We start from the raw sequence: 19,567 nt of genomic DNA on the forward strand, positions 1-19,567 counted from the left end.
CAAGTAATAGACAAATGCAGTAACAGAATCTTGGTTAAAATTTGAGCAGCACTGCTGCTTTACCATTTGATCTGAGATTTTTCAGCCTCCATTTTCAGGAAACAAGAGACAATTGATACATCTCTTAAAAATTCTCTGTGGAGTGTTTTACCTCTAGTTGAATTATGGAGCTGTTATTCCATTAGTAGGCTCCTGCTTTGTTTATCTTTTGTACGTGCTCATGGTTGACACAATACACAGTCATGCCAATGGTGTCACAGCATTCCTCTGATCAACAGGTGGTGGTAACTACCTGCCAGCTAGTAAATGTCAGGGTTGGAAATTCTTTTTTTTCCCCACCTGCCACTGTGGCTGGTGGATTCCAAAATCTGCCAGCCACTCAATACACTACTATTGTTACTTTGATTGGCAAGGGCGCAAATATAGCAGCCACTTGCATATATTACCAGCATGTGGCTGGTGGCTGGTGCTAATTTCCAACCCTGGTAAACATGGATCTAAACAATTCTGGATTAAAATTGATTAAAAAACAGCAACATGTTTTATGAGGAAGGGAATGCATTCACTAGGTTTGTTAAAGCTCAAGGATACACACTGCATTTGGTGAGTAACACTGAATGTACTGTAAATGTAACTTTAGTCTGTTTACCAGAAAGTTTGTGACATAAATATGAACCTGGAACAAGCATCTTGTTAGCTTAGCATAAAAACAGACTGTTAGTATTAGGAAATAGGGAGAAACAGCCCAGAGGGTAGCAAAATCTGCCGACTAACACCTCTGAAGCTCCCGAATGATCAATTTATATGTCGTTTGTTCAAGAGTTCTGACACACTGAGCCAACAGCTGGCTGTCTGTCAATGTTAGGCTGTCGGTGAGTGTCTGATTATTCATGTTGTCGGTGAGTGAAATCACTCTGATTCAGCACAGTGCATGAGAATAGAAATGGAAGTGAGGAAAGTAAACAATGACCAAAGTCAGCAGGGCGTAAGACTGAAACAAACTTGTTACATTAGATATGATCATTAAGCTCAGTTGCAGAAACAGTTTGTAATTGTTTGTGTTATCATTTGTTCTCTCTGTGTTGTTAATGTGCGTTCAAATGCAACTTTTTGGCCGAGATACAGATGACATGAAGCAATGCAACAGTCGACCATCTTTGCTGCTAGTTCTTTGACATCGGTTTGGTGTTCTAGGCCTTTATGTGCCAACAAAAAAGTGTAAAAATTGTAATTAATGGTTTTACAGCGGTTCTGGGCATCATCATCATTTTTTTCCCAATATGCCAAACTATTCCTTTAAAGCGAGCTTCAGAATAAAAGTTAACAGACATGCCTTTCCCTATGCTTCCGGCTACTGTGGTCACTCGTATTGGGAAGTTAGTTGGAATGGGCGTGTGGAACAAATAACATTATTTTGAGGAATCGGAAGTCAATCAGATCATCTATGAAAGGATTATCTGTCGACAAACAAAATAGCTTTACAGTGGTTTTCAAACTTCTGCAGCAGCCCTTTTCTAGATTAGGAATTAGGAAATTTTACTATTAACAATAAGCAATGTGCATGATGAAGCTGTTGTCCACGTGATGAAACATTAAGTTGTTCTTTGAGAGCTGCTTATTTTGAGTTCAGCTTGTCAAAAATGACTCATTTCAAACTAAAGGACAAAGCAATGCAGAGCAAATTCCTTGTGAACTAACATCCCTCCTCAGCTGCAGTCTGATCAATTCTATTGTTGGCTCGCTGGAAAAAAAAAGGGTATGAGAGATGCATATCATCATAACAGAGCAATGCACTGCCGGGAGAGAAGCAAGCGAGCTGTTTCTTACTCAAATGCTGATATGAACACATGTACCCACACACATGCACACATGTAGACACAGCCACGCACATATGTGCACACAATTATGCACACATGTAGCCAACAGCCGTGCGTGCACAAATACACACATACACACACAACCACCCACGCACACCCTTGGAAGAAGCCACTCACACTTCGCCCCCATAGAGTACATGTCAGTCCATCTGGGATCATTAACACTATGTTAATGAATATAGGGCTGGGGCCAGGAGCATGTGAGGAGAGGAGAGAGAGAATGAGAGGGATGCAGAAAGAGATGGAAAGAGAGAGGAAGATAAAGAGGACAGAAGGTGGGAGGATGGAGGAGGATAATGGATTCTCTCCTAACAAATGCACTGCCCGAGGTACTTGTAGGGGAAGAAAAACAGGGATAAGAAAAGATGGAAAGTGAGGGGAGGAGGGAAAGTAGGAAGAGGAGACCCGAACCACACCAAGATGGGGAGAGTACGAACTGAAAGGGAGCAGCAGAGCATAAAAGAGGGTAACGGGTCGACACTGAGGAGCTAGTCAATGTGAAAAGACAACATGAGACAGTAAAGTAAACGGGGAGAGATGTACCCAGTGCGGTCTGGCCAGGGGCTGATGAGCACTCTGTGGAAATAACTGAACAGATGAACAGAAGAAAGGGAAGGAAGGAAAGACAGCAGAGACAACAGATGAGCTGAGAGAACAGGCAGGGAGACAGACAAGGAGATACAGTATAACAAATGATGGCAGAGGCGATGCAAGATGAGTAGCGTGGTTAAATATTTCACCGGGGTTTGTTTGTGCTTTTGTGTGCTGGTGTGTGTGTGTGTGTGTGCGTGGGCATGGGAGTGAGAGTCCCTGGGAGACAGAAAGGAGGACAGAGCAGCGGGGAGGGAGCGACCGAGTGAAGTGTGCCTGTTGACTGCGCGAGTTAATGATTCCTGCGGTCTGAATAGTGAGACAGTGTTAGTCCAGGAGGGCGGGAGGAGGTTCATTTACCCCCTGCTGACGCACACATGCAACATTGTTTTAGTTTGTTTGTATGCGTGTCCTTGGCTTGTTTTGATACCCTGTTAGCTTATGTGTTGCACGTTTGGAAACAGCCCAGCCTCCATGGCGACTTTCCAGAAGATGCTCGGAGCAGAAACGCCACCTCATTACGTGTTTGTCATTGCAAGAATCACTACTCGCCCCCCAGCCGGGCTAAATCTAGACACATGGAGCGCTATTAAGCAGAAGTGTGCCTCCCTGTGTTTGAATGGGGATGACCACCTGTATGCAGATGAATGGGTGTGAATAGAGGCCGGGAGACATGCCTTTGTGTTGCCCGAGAAGGAGCAGCTTGTCGGAGTGTGCCGGTATGAGCCAGAGGGCCAAGGGCCCACAGGAGGCCGGGGATAAAGGGACAGAGGGCAGCAGGGTGACAAGCTGTCCATGTGTAGATGAAACAATGCCAAGTGTTAACAAGCCTAAGCTAGCGGTAATGACAGAGGTTGGGTGAACAAAAGGCAACTATTTGAAATGCAATCTGTGATCACCTAAAGTCAATAAGGAGCATATTACAATGATTTAGCCCCTTTAAGCCCCTTTATACCCTTTTTATTGTATCATAATGTTGTTGTTCCCCATGACCTTTCATTTTCCAATAACAGCTAAGATTATTCTCGGTGGGAGAGGCTTGGAAGGAGAGGCACAAATGGCACATCAGCAGCTGAGGCTGAGGCTTGAGGGCATGGCGAGTGATGACGCGATGAAGTCAGGACAAAAAAAGGAGGCAGAAACATTTTCAACATCTTGCTTTTTTCAATGCGGCAACAACAGAGGCAGCGGCAGGGATCGGAGAGCACTCCTACACAGCTTTAAACTTCAATGAAAACCTGTGCAAGCAAATACATGTATCTGTGTTCATACGCTCACCCGAAAGTTACTAAGTAGTTTCTCTACCATCCCTGTTTGGCTCATTGTTACGTTTCGGTGCGGCTGACGCCCAGCGTTTCCATCATGGGCGGATTATACAATAATAAAATAATGGGCCCCTGGGCACAGATATGGAAAGGGCCACTCCAACTCTCCTACACAGGAGTAAGACACACAGGCTTTGTGGTGGGTTAGGGTTTCTTTGTAGGTTTTATCCACCTTTTATATGTCTCTTTGTGGACAGTTTGTGTCTCCTTGTGGTTGTTTTTTGTCTCTTCAAGATATATTTTTTTGTCCTTTTGTGTCACTTTGTAGTCATTGTGTGTCTCTATGTGGTTGTTTTGTTTCTCTTTGTAGTAACTTTGTGTCTCTTCGTGGTTGTGGTTCCTCAGTGTCTCCTTGCAGTTCCTATGCCTCTATCTGTGGTCTTTTTGTATCTCTTTGTGGTCATTTTGTGTCTTTTCTGGTTGTTTTGTGTGTTTCTGGGGTTGTTTTGTGATTCCATGAGATAATTTTGTGCCTTTTTTTTTATCATTTTGTGTCTCCTTTAGGTTGTTTTTGTCTCTTTAAGGTAATTGTTTGTCTTTTTTATCCTTAAGCATCTTCTTGTAGTCACTGTGTGTCTCTATGTGGTTGGTTTGTGTCACTCCGTAGGCTCTTTGTGTCTCTTTGAGGTTGTTTGGCCCATTTTTGAGGGTACTCAGCATCTCCTTGCAGTTCCTATGCCTCTATTTGTGGTCTTTTTGTGGTCATTTTGTGTCTTTTCTGGTTGCTTTGTGTATTGTTAGGGTTGTTTTGTGTCTCTTTGAGATAATTTTGTGCAATTTTTTAAATCATTTTGTGTCTCCCTTAGGTTGTTTTTCTCTCTTAAAGGTAATTGTGTGTCTTCTTTATCCTTAAGCGTCTCCTTGTAGTCATTGTGTGTCTCTTTGTGGTTGTTTTACCCATTTTTGTAGTTATTTAGTGTCTCTTTGCAGTTTCTTTGCATCTCTTAGTGGTCTTTTTATGCCTTTTTGTGGTCATTCGGAGTCTCCTCCTGGCTGCTACATTACAGTTTGACATTTGACACTTTGCAAGTGAAGGCCAGGGGGCCCTTTGACACGCTGGGCCTGTGGTTCTGTACCAGGCCAGTTCAGTATCCATCTGTGGTTTTCATGTGTCTTTTACCCAACTTTTCAAAGTTTCACTCCACCTCATTTCGATTTATTCTCTCGTCTCTATTAAACACCCCTGCTTCATATTTCTGTGTGTGTCTCAAGAAACCTCTTCAAATCTTGAGACAGAGATCCCTGACCAGCTCTGATCCCAGCCTGGGGCCGACAGGATGAGTGAAGAGGAAGAAGTGGAAGAGAGGAGCAAGACTGAGAATTTAATAGGCTGAGGGGGGGAACGCTGTCTTTTTTCAAAATAGCTGTCTCCCACATATCCTTAACCCCTCTTACAAAAACATTTATTCTAGCTGGACTGATACTTTTCATCTTCCTCTGACACCATCTGTTTTTGTTTTATGTGTGTCTTCACTCCCCAAAACTCCTCTGCACAGTCGCCTGTGATAAAATAAGCTGGAGAGAAAATCAGGGATTGGCAGGTACAGGTAGCACCACGCGCTCTCTGTGTTTCCTTCTGCTTCATTACGTAAGTTATGTAATTGTAGGATTTCCATAGCATGTTAAACAACTTGTAGCAGATACTGTGACGCCTGGAGACAAGTCCCTTGGAAATAAACAAGGCGGTTTCCGTTTGCTGAGAGGTTTGTATGGCTGTCAGGTCTTCCCCCAGACTTCCTTTAATCCACTTTTAGAGCTGTCGAGCTTTCCATCATCTCAAACACGTTTTTTTTCCCTGTGAGTTTCTTTTTGGAGCCATCAAGTTTTCTCTGCTTTACTGTCATTCGCAGAAGCCTTGGTCTTCTCTGTCTGTGTGTATCTGTGTGTGCCCGTACGGGCTGTGGGAGGATTAAGTCTCCCTCAGAGAGTCATCCGTGGTTTCCACTAGTTACAACACATATCACAAGAGCCTGTAGAGAGGACTTAAATGTTTGTTTGCATGCGTGTTTCTCTCTTTGTGTGTTCGTGTACATGTATCCCAACCATCTGACTCTTGGCTGCAGCAGCAGAGAGGAGGTGTATTTGTGGGTTGTGGATTTCTAAATTTGAGTTTCTGTCTTGCTACATGGTTGGTTGCTAGATGTGTTACATGAACGTATCATGAGGAGATCCCATGTTTGAGCAGCGGAAGTCTTGCTGGCAGCGAGGGGCACTATGAGAGTCACTCCTGGTGTTGTGTGTGAGTGAGAATTGGGCCGGTGAATCACTGGCTAGTTTTGGAGCTGCTGTAACAGTATTTGCATTTCAGTCATTCTTTAGAAGAAATCAATACATGTAGTTGCTTCTGGTGTCAGTGGAGCTAAGTGGAGGGCATTACAGGAATAGCTGCTTGTATATATGAAATCACCTCAGAGGTTTTGCATTAGAAGAATTTATCATGACCTGGACTTGCACTCATTATTCTTCATCAAACATGAATTCACTTCCTCTATCCTCTTCCTCCTCCTTTACCCTTATTTTTTGGGAGACATTATAGAATGGAAAAGCACCCTCAGCCATGATTAACCCCCCACTGCCTACGGGATCTACAGTCAGTGTGTGGGTGTGTGTGTGTGTGTGATCATGTCAGTGCCAGGACGTGTGTCTGCTTGCCCAGCCAAGCCTTGGGACAGTCAAACACTCAGCTTGTCTGCACATACAAATACACACACACACACGCACACACACACACTCCACTTCCCCCGCAGCTCTGGAGCTCTGAACCAGCTAACCCGGGCTGGGCTCCATTTCTGCCCGAGGGAAGCCCTCTCCTGCTGGGTCCACAATCCCGCTGACACCCCACGGTCTGGACTTTATCCACTCCATCTGTGAGGTTGTTTTCTAAAGTTACCTGTCTGGGGACGCGGCTAAGCGGAGACCACAAGATTAGACAGGCTGATAAGCTGGTAATAATTCTCTACTATCTGACAAAAGGCAATCAGTACAGCGGCGTGCCTAGACAACAACAGCCTGCAGGAACACCTCTCTGCACAGGGTTCTCAGATGACTGAAACACAACCACTGGGACGATGAACGCCAAAATCTTGTCAGTATGTGACATATAAAAGTAATTTGTGTCTGAAGCATAAGTGCAGCAACATATTTACAGCTCACCGCGACAACAGACAGTGCAAAACCATGCAATTTAGCAGCATACAAAAAAACACAAGTTGACAAACTTGTATTACAGCGTATAATAACAACCCAACACCTTAACACAATATAATTGCAACATATAGTGCATCATAACACAATGCAACACAGCTGAACAACAACACATGACTGTTACGACATAAAAAACACATTCCAACAACAACAGACACCAACATATCATAATGGCTGTTGAAACTTACATTAATTATCAAAATAAGTAATCATTTTTCAGTGGGAAAGTCGGCTACCTTATTTCTGTATTTCTATTTTAGGCAAATGTGTGCTTCTGTTTTGCCAAATCTTACTGACAAATATTGCACTTTTTACTCTACTACATTTATTTAAAAGCTATAGCTACCTGTCAGATTAAGATTTTAAATTAAAAACATATAATTAGTGTGTGAAATGACTCATTATTGTAGATTAACTACCCAAAAGTGTATAAAGCAGTTCAAATGAGCGTTAACATTTAAGTTCTGCTGACCTGATCTGATAATATCATAACACAGGCAGTGCTGACATTCTGCATAGTGATTTTTAGTAATGAATAATACTGATACTAAGTACATTTCAACACAGAACACTTTGTTTGCAATACTTCTGTATGTTTTTGAGTGCCACTTGTCGGCTTATACACTATTTGTGTAGTGTGTTATTATTACTTTAAATTATCCATTGCCATTTTTATGATTAGATGTTTTTAGATGGTCTTGTTGTGCATATTCCCACTTGTGCTTTTAATTGATTTTCTTTAACATCTTATGAAACCTGTTGACATGATTATAATTAAGTTGCTCCTAAGTCTGAATGTCCTTCAAACGTGTGTTTTTTAACTTCTGTTTTCACTTATGTTGTTTATAATTTCTTATCTTATCAGATAAATGTTCCACTCTGACTTATATTAGTTTAGTACTCTTCTATGGTGTTATTAAAGCTCTAGTAGAGTTGTTTTTGTGTTTTGTGGTGTAAAGAGTGAGCAGCTGGAGGGAGCGTCTCCAGTGGCTGCGCTGGGCGGGGCATCCACTTTGCTTTTCACTGCTATTGGTTGGCGCCGCATGAAGGGGTGGAGCCACTGCCAGACAAAACAGACAAGTTGCGCTCCTGTGAACCAGTCAAGAGTTGCAACAGTGTTTGGTGAGACGCGTTAGTTTGAACAGCTTTGATTACTACTCTAGGTGCGTAAAATCCACTGTGCGTATTTACGCATTTGAATCTTCAACAGCAGACGTATTTTAGAATTGTCGCTTACTAGCTGAGCTTGGTGAGGTTCCTTTGGAGAAGAGGAGATATGGATTTGGGGTATCTGGTGTGTTTAGCGCTGAGCATCGGTGCTTGGTTCGCCTGTGCGGAGAGACACAGCGTCTACTGGAACGGCTCGAACCCAAAGTAAGTCCTGATTTGTGCTTTTGTGCGCGAAAATGCTGTTTGTGCCTGAAGTTAATATGTGACTAGTAGTGAAGTGTCAATCACTGCTCTCTGTGTGTGTGTGTGTGTGTGTGTGTGTGTGTGTGTGTGTGTGTGTGTGTGAGTGTGTGTATTCCATGAGGTCCCCAGAGGCGAGTGGATGGCATTTTACTACTTTCTGAAAATCTCACACATGTAAAGTCCCCATGTTGCGCGCAGTGTCATTACCCAAGGGCCCCGAGGCTGCGCACGCTCTTAAACTGCTACAACAAAGCTTGTTGTTGTTGTTTTTTATTCATGTGATAATTAAAGGTTCGTGTGACGTTTAAGGTGTGTGTGGTCTACCTTTTAAACCAGCCTAACAGGATTGCGATCAGGGTATTAGACTACACAGCAGCAGCGGGGCGTAAAAGCAGAGGGTTGTGAGCGGATGCCCAGACAGATGGACAGATTCACCACTATATTTAACCGCAACACATAGACACAGACATACTCTAATAGTAGAAAATAGACTGACGAGTATGAACTTGGCCAGTGACGCTGTCTGTAGGGTCTGCACTTGTGTGTATATGTGTGTGTGCAGTGTGTGTCATGGAAAGTCTATAAATGAAAATCAGTGGGTTCATTTCGTAATCAGTTTTATAGAGATGCATCAGGACTGTCAGTAAAGTGTTTCTTCATTGGGGAAGATAGTGATAGTGTGTGTGCAGTGTGTGTGTGTGTGTGTGTGTGTGTGTGTGAGAGAGAGAGAGAGAGAGAGAGAGAGAGGCACATATTGCTGATTATTTTGTTCTGAGGTCAGAAATGTAATGCTATCCGACCACTCAGTGAGATCGATGGAGCTTGACAGACGCGCAATATCGCAGCGCGATTTATTGAGCTTTTAGCGTGGAGCGAGTGATCCCCCCACCACGCTTGAAAGACAGTATTATTTTATAACCGAGCTGAAACAGAAGGACGGTCCCCACTCCTCTGCTGCCGAGAGAGGTCGATTAAAATCCGCCACCGAGACTAAACAAGGGCAAAAGCCATTATGGCCTTTTAAATCTTGTCTTGATTACATTACTGGCTCTCTAATTGCCCTTTAAGAATGACAATAGACGCGGGGCTAAAAAGGAGCCCCCGCAACAAGGCAAACAATTGTCCTGATAATTGGATAAGGAGTCTAATGGAAAGTCCTGTCGTCACGAGCAAGTGCTTGTGTCATGGGTTAGTCCATGCGTGACTCACCGGCCGGGTTTGACCCACCTGAGTTTTACACCTGAGTCACCACACACACAGAGAGGGAAGGAACTGTGGTTCAGGTGAGACTGAAAGGAAAGGTAAGAGAGAAAATGTGACACCAAGAGGCTTTTTGGGGGTCTGGGTACAAAGAGGAAACTGGGGCTCCAAGTTTTAGTTCAAATAAGACAAAAAGAGAAGGGGAGCGGGGGTGGTCTGCTGTCTCTAATCCGGCCCTGGACTATTTCTGCTGTCAAATGGGAGTTGTGTAACCAGAAGAAAAACCATAATAATACTCTAATCCCTTTTGCTGGATGTCTAAACATAGACCCTGACACAGACAGACATAAACTTCACACACATCACAAACATGTGGCTTTTCTGCTTCTGTCATATCTGTCATACTTCCAGTCAACCGAGACCGTTCTCATTCTCCGTCGTTCACTCAAGAGCTACAGGGAAATAGTTTCTCAGCCACAGAAATTTGTATCAGGAGGATAATGGCAGCTAAAAGCCAAAATGAAACCATTATCAGTTGACCCCCACATGCTACTCGTATTATATTTTTCTGGCCAAATTTAACAGCCTAATCTCCATTACTCCCTTGTAATCCCTCATTCCTCGACCCCCTCCTTTACCTCTCACTCCTTTCTCTTCTCCTCCATGTTTCCATCATCTCTCCTGTCTTCTGCTTTCCAGCACCTGCCCCGAACTGTTCCCTGTTCCCCAGTGATCAATCAGTCACCTGTTCAGAGGATCACATTGATCCATCAGCGGGGCTTTGACAGCAGCAGGCCGTGGATAATTGATGCTAATTGATTCTTAGTCTGATTGTGAGCGGCAGTGATTTGTCATAGGTGGAGGACGGTGACCAGATGGCAGCAGTCTGTCCATTCATGTAGTCTGAGGAGTATAGAGGAAGTGAATTAAGCTGGCAGCAGTTTAGGTGTGTGTGTGTGTGTGTGTTTCTCTGAACACAGTGTGTGTAGGAGTGTGTATGATTATCACCAACCTGTCAGTGCAATTTAATGTAAACCCGTACTCCAAGTCCCTGTAGGGATGTGATACTCTGAGTGAGTGTGTGTACAGTTTTCTTACACGACAGGTGGAGAGGCATGTTTTTCTAAGTCTGGTCCGGTCTTGTTTTTACAGTACGTGTCTCTGCCTGTGTTGATCATATGAGCGTGTGTGTGTGTGTGTGTGTGTGTGTGTGTGTCAGAGACAGAGATAGAGTTTGAACTTGTGCTGCCCTTTAACAGCTTTTAACGGGAAGTGATTTTGTTGTTGTTGTGGAACCGAGTACGTAATTGTTGATGTGTCTGCTGTGTGTGTTTGCCCCAACGTCAGAGTAAGATAAGGAGTGGCTTTTACCGGAGGCAGTCTTACCGAGACGTGATAAATGTGTGACTCACACTTACACACACTGGGGGGCAAGAGTGAGGACTGGGATGTTAATATTAGCTACAGCCAGCATTCCTCTCCGCTGTTACTATACTCAACTCCGTCAGCTGCGTGTGTGTGTGGGTGTGTGTGTGTGTTTCTCTCACTGTACCTGTCTGTTCCTCTCCCCATCTTCACTCCTCTTTCACTCTGTAACAGCTGGGTCTCCTCCCCAACTGGCCCTGAGCCCTCCATCTCTTTCCCCCCTCTACTTACCGATTCAAGTGCATACAAGATCTCTACTTTTCTGCACAGATGTGCTATTAACACAGTCTCCTTTATAGACGCTATCTCTGTGTTATTTGGCTGCTTTCATCCATCCGGAGTGGCCCGGCTTTATTTTTCATGCTCCCCCGTATCTGTGCAAATATCTTTATCAGGAGTTTGGTGTAATGTAATATTCTGTTTATCTCCGTCGGAGTCTGGCTCCGTCTGCCTGTGCTGTTATTGAAGCAGCCAGGCCTGCCTGTACACGTACAGTACATGTGGCCAGGAGGGCCCCCCCCCCCAACATGTACATTTTATACATTTTGTTCCCCCTTCTGTCTGTCTCCCTTTCCACTCATTACGTTCACCCCTCCCCACCCCGTGTCCCGTCTGGTTGCTGGCCTCTAATCTCACCAGAATGAGAACACACACACTTACGCACACACTAACATAGATTACAGACGGCTTGTAATCTGACCATCTGACCCATAGACACAAACCCATCATCCTGCTGGCATTCTACATATATATATTTATGATCCTGTGATGTAACTTCTGTCTGTTTCATTACGACCTCTTTCATCTGTTTGTGTGTATCTGGGTTATTGTGTAATCCTTACAACATATATATATAAGTTGCTTAATAAACCTGTGGATGTCAAAGTGGATCTTTTCAACCATAATCACCCAGATGTCCTGTAGTGCTTGTAATTGATTGTTGTGATGCATGATGGATCTCTGCATCAGAACAATCAATTACGATCGGTGCAGAACATCTCCACTTATCTTGCTGTACATCCTTCCAATTTAATATCAGAAGGCTTTGTGTGTATTCGCCGCTGATGTAACCGTCCTCTTACCTAACACACTTATAGACATACTTTCATGCATCGTAGCACCCAGCAGCACCTGGGGACCGTAGTGACTGCATAAACTACAGCTCTGTCTGTGTCTCAGGTCTGTGGACACCCTCCTCCCCCGTCACAGTATCCATGTACCTCTGTTTTCTCTCTGCTCTTCCTCTCGCTTCCTTATCTGTGGTCCAGACTTCCTCCCCTCCCTCCATCCGTCCCCCTCTTTCTCACAGACCTTCCTCTGTCTTGGCCCTCAGTAGTTTTCCACCGGAGGAGGACAGAGCACCTCTCAGCCCTCGCCTCTGCTAACACCAGAGGGGCCTGCTTTTGCCTAGCGTTATCGTAGTATGTGTGGGCAAGCATGCGTGCGTATGTGTGTACTGCTCATTCATAGCATTTCAGGCATACTTTGGCATTGCTGTCCACTCATAGCCCACCATCGCCCTCTAAAGGGCAGAATTGGCAACAGATTTCTGTCAGATGGACTCCAGTTGGAGTATTTTAAGGATGTTTTGCCTTCAAAACTTCTTTCTCACATAAGACAAGTTAAATATTTAATGTGAATTCTTAGAAGTTACTGAACTTGTTCCCTCTCTCTCTCTCTCGCAGCGAGACAGACACAAGCGAACAGATTAACTCCCCGTGACCCCAAAACATATTAAACCAAGCATGATACCGTTTGGCCTTCTTCTATTCATCGCAGACAGAATGGGAGGCTACAAAAAGGGAGGCCGGGTGAAAAGATTTTGGGGGGGCAGAGAGGCGGAGGAGGAGGAGAGGCCCAGGGTGCAGGGTGAGAGAAGGGTGAACTGGAGAAAGGGATTTGTGTTGAGAAATTAGCCTGGATGAAGAGCGCTGGTATATTATGTCAGCGTTAAGAGACAGGAGAAAATAGAGGAGAGGGAGAGGGGGGGATGGGCCTATTTTTGGAAGAATAAAGGAGAGGCAGACGGAGGGAGGAGAGAGTGGACAGTGATGGATGAAGGGAGGGGATAAGTTTGGAACTGAATAAGAGAGAAACGGCAGGGTTGACAATTTTAAAAGCTCATCTTCCAAGGACCAAAAGGATTCTCAATGTCTTCACTATATTATGCATGCATACAGATTAACATGTAGTGGAAACTATAGAGTTGAGTGCTGGATTTACGGTGTAAGTAGGGACAGAAGATCTTATTGGTGCCTAGCAGAGGAAGAATCCCACTGGGTTTCTTATTGCAAGACAATGAGATAGAGGAAGAATGAGGGTAGATTACACTGGAAGCTAATATAGAAAGACTTTTCGGTGTATATTAGATTGGCTTTAATGGAGTATCCCACCAGTGAGCAGCTAAACCCATTAGAACCACTGACAGCTCCTCGGCCTGTGTGAAAGGAGGTGTGAATCTGCCATGCCACAGCAAATTAATAGGGTATTAAGTGTACATGTCAAAGTAAAAGTGTGTGAGAGTGCGCCGGGAAATTTGATGAGTACGCCTTGTGAGAACATCGTAAACTATCCAAACCGCAGCCCCCCTGCACACCCCCGATGTGACATTCCAGTGTGTGCACACTTACTACTGATTACCTGCAGAGCAAATGGCGTAGGAGATGCATCTGTTTGGTGTTTCAGTGGTGCTGACTCGCTACATGGGTGCGTTGTGTGTAATAAATATCTTCAGCGCTGACTCAGACTGTAGCGTGCGTGAGTAAGTTGCGACCCTGAACTCTAACCCCTCGACCCTGGCTGGCAGTTTGAGCTGCTCCCCAGAGGGACGGTGAAAGACAGAGTTCCTGTGTCAGTTGTTTGACTGAAACCAGTGAGAGCTCTGGGGACAAACTGCAGGGACAGCAAGGAGAAGACGAAAAAGAAAGGAGGGATGGCAGGAGGAAAAAAATGGATGAGGTTTTAGAGGACAATAGCAAGACTTCAAAGCTTAAGTGAGGAGGACAAGTGTTAGAGGAGTCACCTACTGTCTTAACACAACCAGTGCTGTAGCTGTTACCCTTATAACACACACACACACACACACACACACACACACACACACACACACACACCTTGCCCACTGACGCAAAAGCAAAAGTAGCTCTGTAGTGTGAGTTGACCTGTTTGCGGCAGAGAGGAAGAAAGACTACAGCCACCTTCAACCCTTGCTGTTTGCCCACACCTCAGTCACATGCAAGAAAACACGCGCACACACACACACACACTGAAACACACAAGAGGCTTCAGTAGGCATTGATAAACAGATGTGCTCATGAGCCTGGGGCATGAGACGCCCTGAATAAGGGTCTTCAGAGAATCCCTCCCCCCTTGAAAACACACACACACTCATACACACACAGAGACAAACTAACTCACGGGAAGAAGAGGCTGTTTGAAAAGTAGGTTTGCAACAACTCACACACCTGGCCCTCACTCTCACATACGACATAGCTATCACGTTAATGCGACTCTCACTCTCCCGAGAGCTGTCAGTCAGGGGCGAGAGCAGACGCAGGGAGATACAAGAGTCTCCAGGAGTGGAGAGCTTTGATGAGTGAAACGTAAAGTAGAGGGGGCAAGGAGGATGGAGGGGAAAGACACGGGCTTTGCACTGTAAAAGTCTGACCTAGTTCAACAGGCATCCATAGGGCTATGGCTTTACCAGAAAGGAAGAAGAAGCATTTCTAGACAACTCAAATGCAACTGTGAACGCACTAAAATACCCTGACAGTCATATGAGCACACATATAACACACATCCACAGCAGTCAGGGCAGTGAAAGCTCCACATGGGGTAAGGTACAGGGGTTGAAGGGGCCCTGTAGCCTTCAGGCATTCTGTCTTTGGGGAGGGAAAGGGTTTAATTACACCTCATTCATTCCTCCTCCCCTTTCTTTTTTAGAGAACACGTTGGCCCCAGACCCCTAACAGCTTTTAATTAGCCAGACCAATGGAGGAGAGGAGGGGGAAAGGGGAAATGAGGAGGTGAAGAGAAGGATAAAAGCAGAGTTTTCTTAAAAGCACGAGTTGTGAATGAAATTAGCAACAGAATCTATCTGTGTTGTTGGCTTCAGACAAGCCGGTGTTTTCATGCAGAGGTCAGCAAGGCCGCTAACAAGGACGCAGTGTGGGAAAAAGGTGTATCCCATGCAATTTAAAACTACTCTTCACTTCAGAGGGAGCAACTAGAGATCTCCAAGTGCCTTGTTTTCTCCGGCTCTGTTATTACTGGTCTGACTCAAAGAAAACGGAGCAGAGAGGAACAAAATGAGAGCAGAGATTATTTAGCCAATTAGACTGCTACAGGCTGTGTCTGTTTCCCTTTCGTTGAAACACTTGAAACACACATACAAACAAAGGCGTGCACCTACACAGGAGTGTACACAAAGAGCCTTTTCTGAGAGAAAGCAGTGATTGCATGGGGAGGGTGGTGATCAGCCTGTTAGCCCTGGATAACAAGTGTAGAGTTGTGCTCGGCTAACAAAGCATGTTTTGACAGGTAGGTTTGCGCTACACACACACATGCAGAGGCAGGAAGGAGGGGTTAGAGGCCCAGATTTGGAGCCAGCATGTCTGTGACTTGGCCAGGGGGGTCCTAACAGGAGCCGCAACAACAGGACAAGGGGGGCCAGGGGCCACCGCGTCCCACACTTTGAAGCCGAGGCACAAACACACAAAACAATGGCAGACAAGCAGGGGCTGTTTTCTTGTCACTTTCACTCTCTGCAACACGCTAAACACAAGCATCCACAAGCAGTCGTTCAGTTTAAACACAGATTAGATTTGAGGATTAGAGACCTGTGACCTTCCAGGATGTAATCAGAGTGATACACGCATATCAATCTTTCTTCACCTCCTGTCTTTTGGCCGATGTCACAGCAGTAGCAACTACCAGCAAGCTGCAAAGCCCAAATTGCAGCCTAGCACCGCCTCACCTGCAGCGTGTTTACGATAAAGGAAAGACTCAGTAGTAATGAGAAAGTGAAAGTGAAGCTACCAGGAGTTGCGCATAAATTCATTTCCTCCTCTGCCCCAACAAAGTCGTCCCTTCCTGAGTCGTAGCTTCTTATTAACAATCAGTAAAAGTTCTGCTGAGGTGAAAATTTAACAAAACTTCCTGGAAAGTGCTTCAGACTGAAAATCATTGCTGCAGATGCGCAGAGCAGGATTCCTACCTATTTTTTACCGTCTCTTCATTAGGACACCAAACAAGCACAGGAAGTGAGCAAAGAGGAGACAGGGAGGCTTAAAAAGAGCCATAAAACTAAATGAAGGGTAAGGATGAAAAGAGGGAAAGAGAGCGACAGTCTGACTGTCTCCACCCACTCTGTTTCTGTCTTTGATGAAATCAGGGAGAAATTGAGAGACAGTCTCACATAGAGACAGCAAATTAGTGTGAGGAGTCACAACAGGCGCTTCGGCACTGACGGACAAACATCCAGGTGAAGAAACTAGTGGCACAGAAACAGTTTGAAAGGACGAGACACTGGGTTATACAGATAGAAAGGCGAACTGGCAGAGAAGTTGAAAACAGAGATTTAGGAAATCTATTAAAGAAGATGTGAAGTGAACTTCTGCTGCAGGCAATAGGGAGGAGAGCAGGAAGGTGTGTGTGTGAGTGGGATGGCGGTGAGGCTTTATGGGATTCTAGGTGTGTTTCCTCGTCTGTAAACAAAGTGAACAAGTCTGGCCTGATCAGGCTCTTTCTAATTCTGTCACAGTGACGGGTTTGCACAAGTATACCTAAAGACTTCAACACAAACACCCTCACGTGTTACCTGACTGCCACCTTTGTAGCTCTACCTGTGTGTTAACATGTTATTCGTGTGAGTGAGCCTGCTTCCTGTCGCTGCGCGTGTCTACGAGTGATTAGCCCGCATTGTTATTTGCACTGTGTGTACTGAATGAGCCATCCTCTCAGGGTGTGTGTTGAACACGTGTCCTGACAGACAGTATCTGTTATTCATGGTGTTAATTCTGCAAAATAAAAGAAAAACACTTCCATGGGTGAGGAGCTTTGTCAGTAACCTCCTTTCTTCCTGTCTCCCTGCAGCTTCCTGTGGGACGAGTACACAGTGAACGTGCGCATCAACGACTATCTGGACATCATCTGCCCCCACTACGCTCACGGCGAGGTGCCATCGCATTCAGCCGAGCGCTACGTGCTGTACATGGTGGAGAGGGAAGACTACGAGGTGTGCAAGCCTCACTCCTTCGACCAGCTTCGTTGGGAGTGCTCGCGGCCATTCGCTCCCCATGCGCCTGAGAAATTCTCTGAGAAATTCCAGCGTTTTACTCCCTTCACCCTCGGCAAGGAGTTCAGACAAGGAGAGAGCTATTATTATATCTGTAAGTGTCAATGAAAGGATTTTTACCAACGTATTCTGATCCTGTAATGGTTTCTTGTACTAAAACTTGCCCCTCCTTTTCACTCTCCACAGCCAAGCCAATGCATCACCACGGCCAGGAGTGTTTAAGGCTGAGAGTGGATGTTGTCGGGCATAAAGGAACTGGAAAGCCCAATCAAGATAAGTCCAAGGCGGAAGATACAGGAAAAAGCCCAGATGGAGGAAAAGGGAAGTTTCCTGCTGCTGCTGGAGGAGTTCACAACCCGTCTAACCGGCTCCCAGCAGGTGAGGATTCTTCTGAAAAAATACCAGACAGACGCAAAATAGTCACACCAGAGGAGCTCAGCTGGGTGTGTTTACCCTGCCTGAATGATGAAATCTAATATTGACGCTCTCTCTCTTTTCTTTCCTCAGATGACCCTGCTGTGATGGAGCCAAATGTCCAGAGGAGCATCGGCAGCTCAGGAGCACAGCTGGTCTCCTTGTCGCTCTTCTTCACCACCATCCCAGTCCTATTAGGCCTGATGCTACACTAAGGCTGAGCCGGATGCCACAGCAGAGACAATGCTAAGCCAATGCTGGCCATTGGGACCACAAATGAGCTCTCAAAGACTTTTTTATGAACAGATTTTTTTTATACAAGAGTGGACAGTGTGTGTTTGTGTGTGTTTGTTTGCGTGAATGTGGAACGTGGATCGTTCCAAAGAAGAGGACCTTTTTTTTATGACTTTATAATGAGGATGGAAGTTCTCATTTTTAAGATGCACTCTTTTTTTCGGTCATTACGAACAAAACTGCGAGCAAACTGATCAAAAATACATAATGGGTAGTATCTTTTTTTCAGTCATTACGAACAAAACTGCGAGCAAACTGATCAAAAATACATAATGGGTAGTATCAAATTTGAAGAATGACAAGAGGATTACATTATCTTCGTTATCCTGTGTTTTCACCATTGGTACAAAGCTGCATTACACTCCTCATCTCCAGGTGTTAATGTCATTTATTTTTCTTCCTCTACATGTAGAGACATTATTAATTCTGTGTATTGGAAATGTTGTCGTCGACTGCCAAAGTGGTATGCATTATGTAGGATTTTTTTTTGTCATGTTGTTGTGTAGCACTCAGCTCCCTGTTAAATCTCCCTGAGTCTGTTATATCTATTCAAGTCTGTCAAAGCACCACTGATACAAAAGCAGTCACTGTGGTTTAGATGAACATACACATTCAGTTCAGTTATAAGACAACACAAGAAAACAAATTGTCTTATTCAGACCAGTGGTTCTCAACCTTTTTTTCTGCCTTTTTTGGCTCACAAGCCCTTAAAGTGATGCCTACAGCTGCCCATGCAGATTAAACAGTAAAGTTAATTGTGCTTTTTTACGTTTGATAATATTAAAAATTTGATTTGGATCCTGCCCAGGGACAACAGATGCAAATTAGCCACTAGCTAACTCTGTTGCAATTACTTTTAATTGTACGCCGTGCCTGCAAAAACAAACAATAATAAAATACATTTATTTTTTGTGTCACAAGTCGTCACTAGTCGATTACGTGTTCTCCGGAGGGATTGTGACCTGAGGTTGAGCGCCACGCAGACACATTAAGATTCATTATATAACTAACAGGGGTTTTAGGGAGCTGAGCTTCTCCAGTGCTTATGGTAATTCATTCATTTCTACTGTACATGGTACACTGGTGTGCAGATGTGGTTCCACTCGCACATTGTCAAACCTCAAACTGAAGGGAATTCCCAGAATACACTTACAGATGTTTGTTTTCTTGTTCTGGTGTCATTTTGTAAATGTTTATATGTAAATGTGTATATAGAAAAAACTATAAGAAACTGTTTTATGATGTGAAAAAAATCTTCAGTGAAATAAAAAAAAGTGATGTAATGAAAATCTTTGTCTGGTTTTTATCATCTCTTGTGGTGTTTATTATGGGTCTTGAAAGTCCACTGACATCATTGAGATTTTGATGGATGATACAATATTTTAAAGCAATCCATCTCCCCGTGTGATGACATCTCTCCATCTGCCTCCACATTTCCACCCCCAGGTCTTTCCCAACCTCTATTCTCATCCCCTCTTCTCTGCCCTCTCCCGTCTTTCATCCCTGGTGACACGGCCTGCCCTGGCTTA

The 19,567-nt window shown here is 44.5% G+C and overlaps 1 protein-coding gene across 1 annotated transcript; it reads left to right on the forward strand.

Moving 5' to 3' along the window:
- Positions 1-8,100: 8,100 nt before the first annotated feature.
- efna1b (ephrin-A1b) lies at positions 8,101-19,327 on the forward strand. The gene is made up of 4 exons (XM_049583371.1): positions 8,101-8,371; positions 17,129-17,424; positions 17,517-17,708; positions 17,838-19,327. Exons 1-4 carry the CDS (start codon positions 8,274-8,276, stop codon positions 17,957-17,959), a joined length of 708 nt encoding a protein of 235 aa, XP_049439328.1. The 5' UTR covers positions 8,101-8,273; the 3' UTR covers positions 17,960-19,327.
- The last annotated feature ends 240 nt before the right edge of the window (positions 19,328-19,567 follow it).

The sequence above is a fragment of the Epinephelus fuscoguttatus genome, linkage group LG8 (genome assembly GCF_011397635.1).
Source record: "Epinephelus fuscoguttatus linkage group LG8, E.fuscoguttatus.final_Chr_v1".
NCBI classification, from domain to species: Eukaryota; Metazoa; Chordata; class Actinopteri; order Perciformes; family Serranidae; genus Epinephelus; species Epinephelus fuscoguttatus.